Source organism: Plasmodium cynomolgi (genome assembly GCF_000321355.1).
Source record: "Plasmodium cynomolgi strain B DNA, scaffold: 0545, whole genome shotgun sequence".
Classification (NCBI taxonomy): Eukaryota; Apicomplexa; class Aconoidasida; order Haemosporida; family Plasmodiidae; genus Plasmodium; species Plasmodium cynomolgi.
In genome coordinates, this window is record NW_004192949.1 from 1 (window position 1) to 1,958 (window position 1,958).

The 1,958-nt window shown below is 31.3% G+C and overlaps 1 protein-coding gene across 1 annotated transcript; it reads right to left on the minus strand.

The window, feature by feature from the left end:
- Positions 1-492: 492 nt before the first annotated feature.
- PCYB_004640 (CYIR protein) lies at positions 493-1,721 on the minus strand (the record flags this gene model as incomplete). Its single annotated transcript, XM_004227885.1, has 2 exons — positions 493-1,560; positions 1,695-1,721. 2 exons carry the CDS (start codon positions 1,719-1,721, stop codon positions 493-495), a joined length of 1,095 nt encoding a protein of 364 aa, XP_004227933.1.
- Between the last annotated feature and the right edge of the window lie 237 nt (positions 1,722-1,958).

Here is a 1,958-nt window from a genome sequence, read left to right on the forward strand (position 1 = left end):
ACACTATTCAAATGTTACTACAGTTTTGTTGCACGCTTTGGATAAACACATTAAGGATTAGAGCAAACGTCTCTATCCTTTCGTTGCACTGTAATTTAGCAATCATTTTTCTATCCCTCCCAATTCCATTATTTCCATTTTTTATTAAAAATAGATACTCGAACTATTTGAGTATTTTTCTACCCCTCCCACGTATTATCTCCAAAGAATTTCATGTTAAAAACGTCTACTTAGTAGTAAGAGTCTTGATCAGGATAATAATTTAAATATAATCCATCCGTTTCAGAATCTAATAACGTTTCCTCTGAATCATACATTCCTAACCCTTTTTCATACTCTTCGTAGTAATTATGCTCAAATAATTTTTTTTTTGTTTTCTTTTGCGAGAAATTGGTTCTAATCGAGAGGACTAACACAAAAATGAAAAGTGAAACGTGTGAAAATGTATTTACTTTGTAACTATGCAGTTAAAAGAAAATTAAATTATATACACTAATATACACGGTTCTCATTTCTTAAAATAGAATATGTTGTTACCATGTTGTAATAGAGAAGGAAGAAAATTGTCCCAAGGACTCCTACAGCCATGGTACTATTACGAATAAAGTTTGAGTCCACCTTATTAGATACACTTTCCAAAGTACTAGGAACACCTTCCAGGAATTCATGTCCTGTATCGCTACTAATGCCTGAATTGTAAGTTGTTCCAGCATTAACAGCGTGCTCAGGACTATCTATTAGTGAAATACCCAATGTTTCAGGTTGCAAAGCGCCCGGCTCGCCACGTACTGTCTGTTCACCTCTTCCTGATACAGCTTCATCTTTTAAGCGTTGTTCAGCTTCTGTCGCCGGTTCTTCAACTTTTTTATGGTTTTGCTCTTCCTGTTTTGCCCTTTCCTCTTCCTGTGCCGATGCATCTGTGCCCGCTTTTTTCTTATCTATTTCTTGAAGTTGCTTTTTTAATTCATCTACTAATTTCTCAGTATCGTACTTATCATCACATTTAATAGGTAGAATACAGTGTGAATATAATTGTCCATTATAACAACAATCATCATATTTTCTTACATATATATCATCAATATACGTAACATATTTCACATATTTTTGGCACTCATCTCTATCAGAATCCTTGCATTTAATGCTTTCAAAATTTTCAAAATAATCATGTAAATCTTTCTCTTCTTTCCAGATTACTGGAGTACCCATTATATATCCATTACAAGCTTGATTGATATCATATGATGAAATGTCTTTTTCTACCAAATTAAAAAGTTTATTAGCAATAGAATATTTACTGTTTCGAACATTTCCATTATAATATTTTCCCCTTATCTGCTCGTGGAACCAGTACTGAAAGTAAAAGCAGCCATCCTTTTGTTCTTTATCCTGTTTATCTTTTAATATTGATAAGTTTTTCAATATCTGTTTACAAAGTTTTTTATCTCCTTCATCACTATTTGCTAATTTATCACATTTATCATTATTATAACTTTTAATGTCCACTTCATCCAACTTCTTATATTTTTGATATGCCGGCAGATTTGGAAGGCGCTTTTCCTATTAAATAGGTGAAATAAATAAATGTTACAGAGTAAATATACTCTCGTTAGGGAAAATACCTTTCATTATGCTTAAAATTGTGCAGAGTATTCAGATAATAAAGTACATATAGTATGAAAATATAAGCATACCCAATTATTTTCTTCCGAAAGGGGCATCCTGTTATATATAATTTATTATCTGGATAAACAATGAAGCTCATAATTGCATATGCATGTACATATGGAAAATTATAACGCTTGATCTACTTCTATATTTTGCAATACTCTACATGAATTTTAAAAACAATAGAAGCTTTCACAATTAATAAGTTTGCTTATTTTTGTTTTCGATCAATCTATTTGGTATCAAACAGGTATTATACAAAATGAGTCTTTTTAATTACGCATCAAATG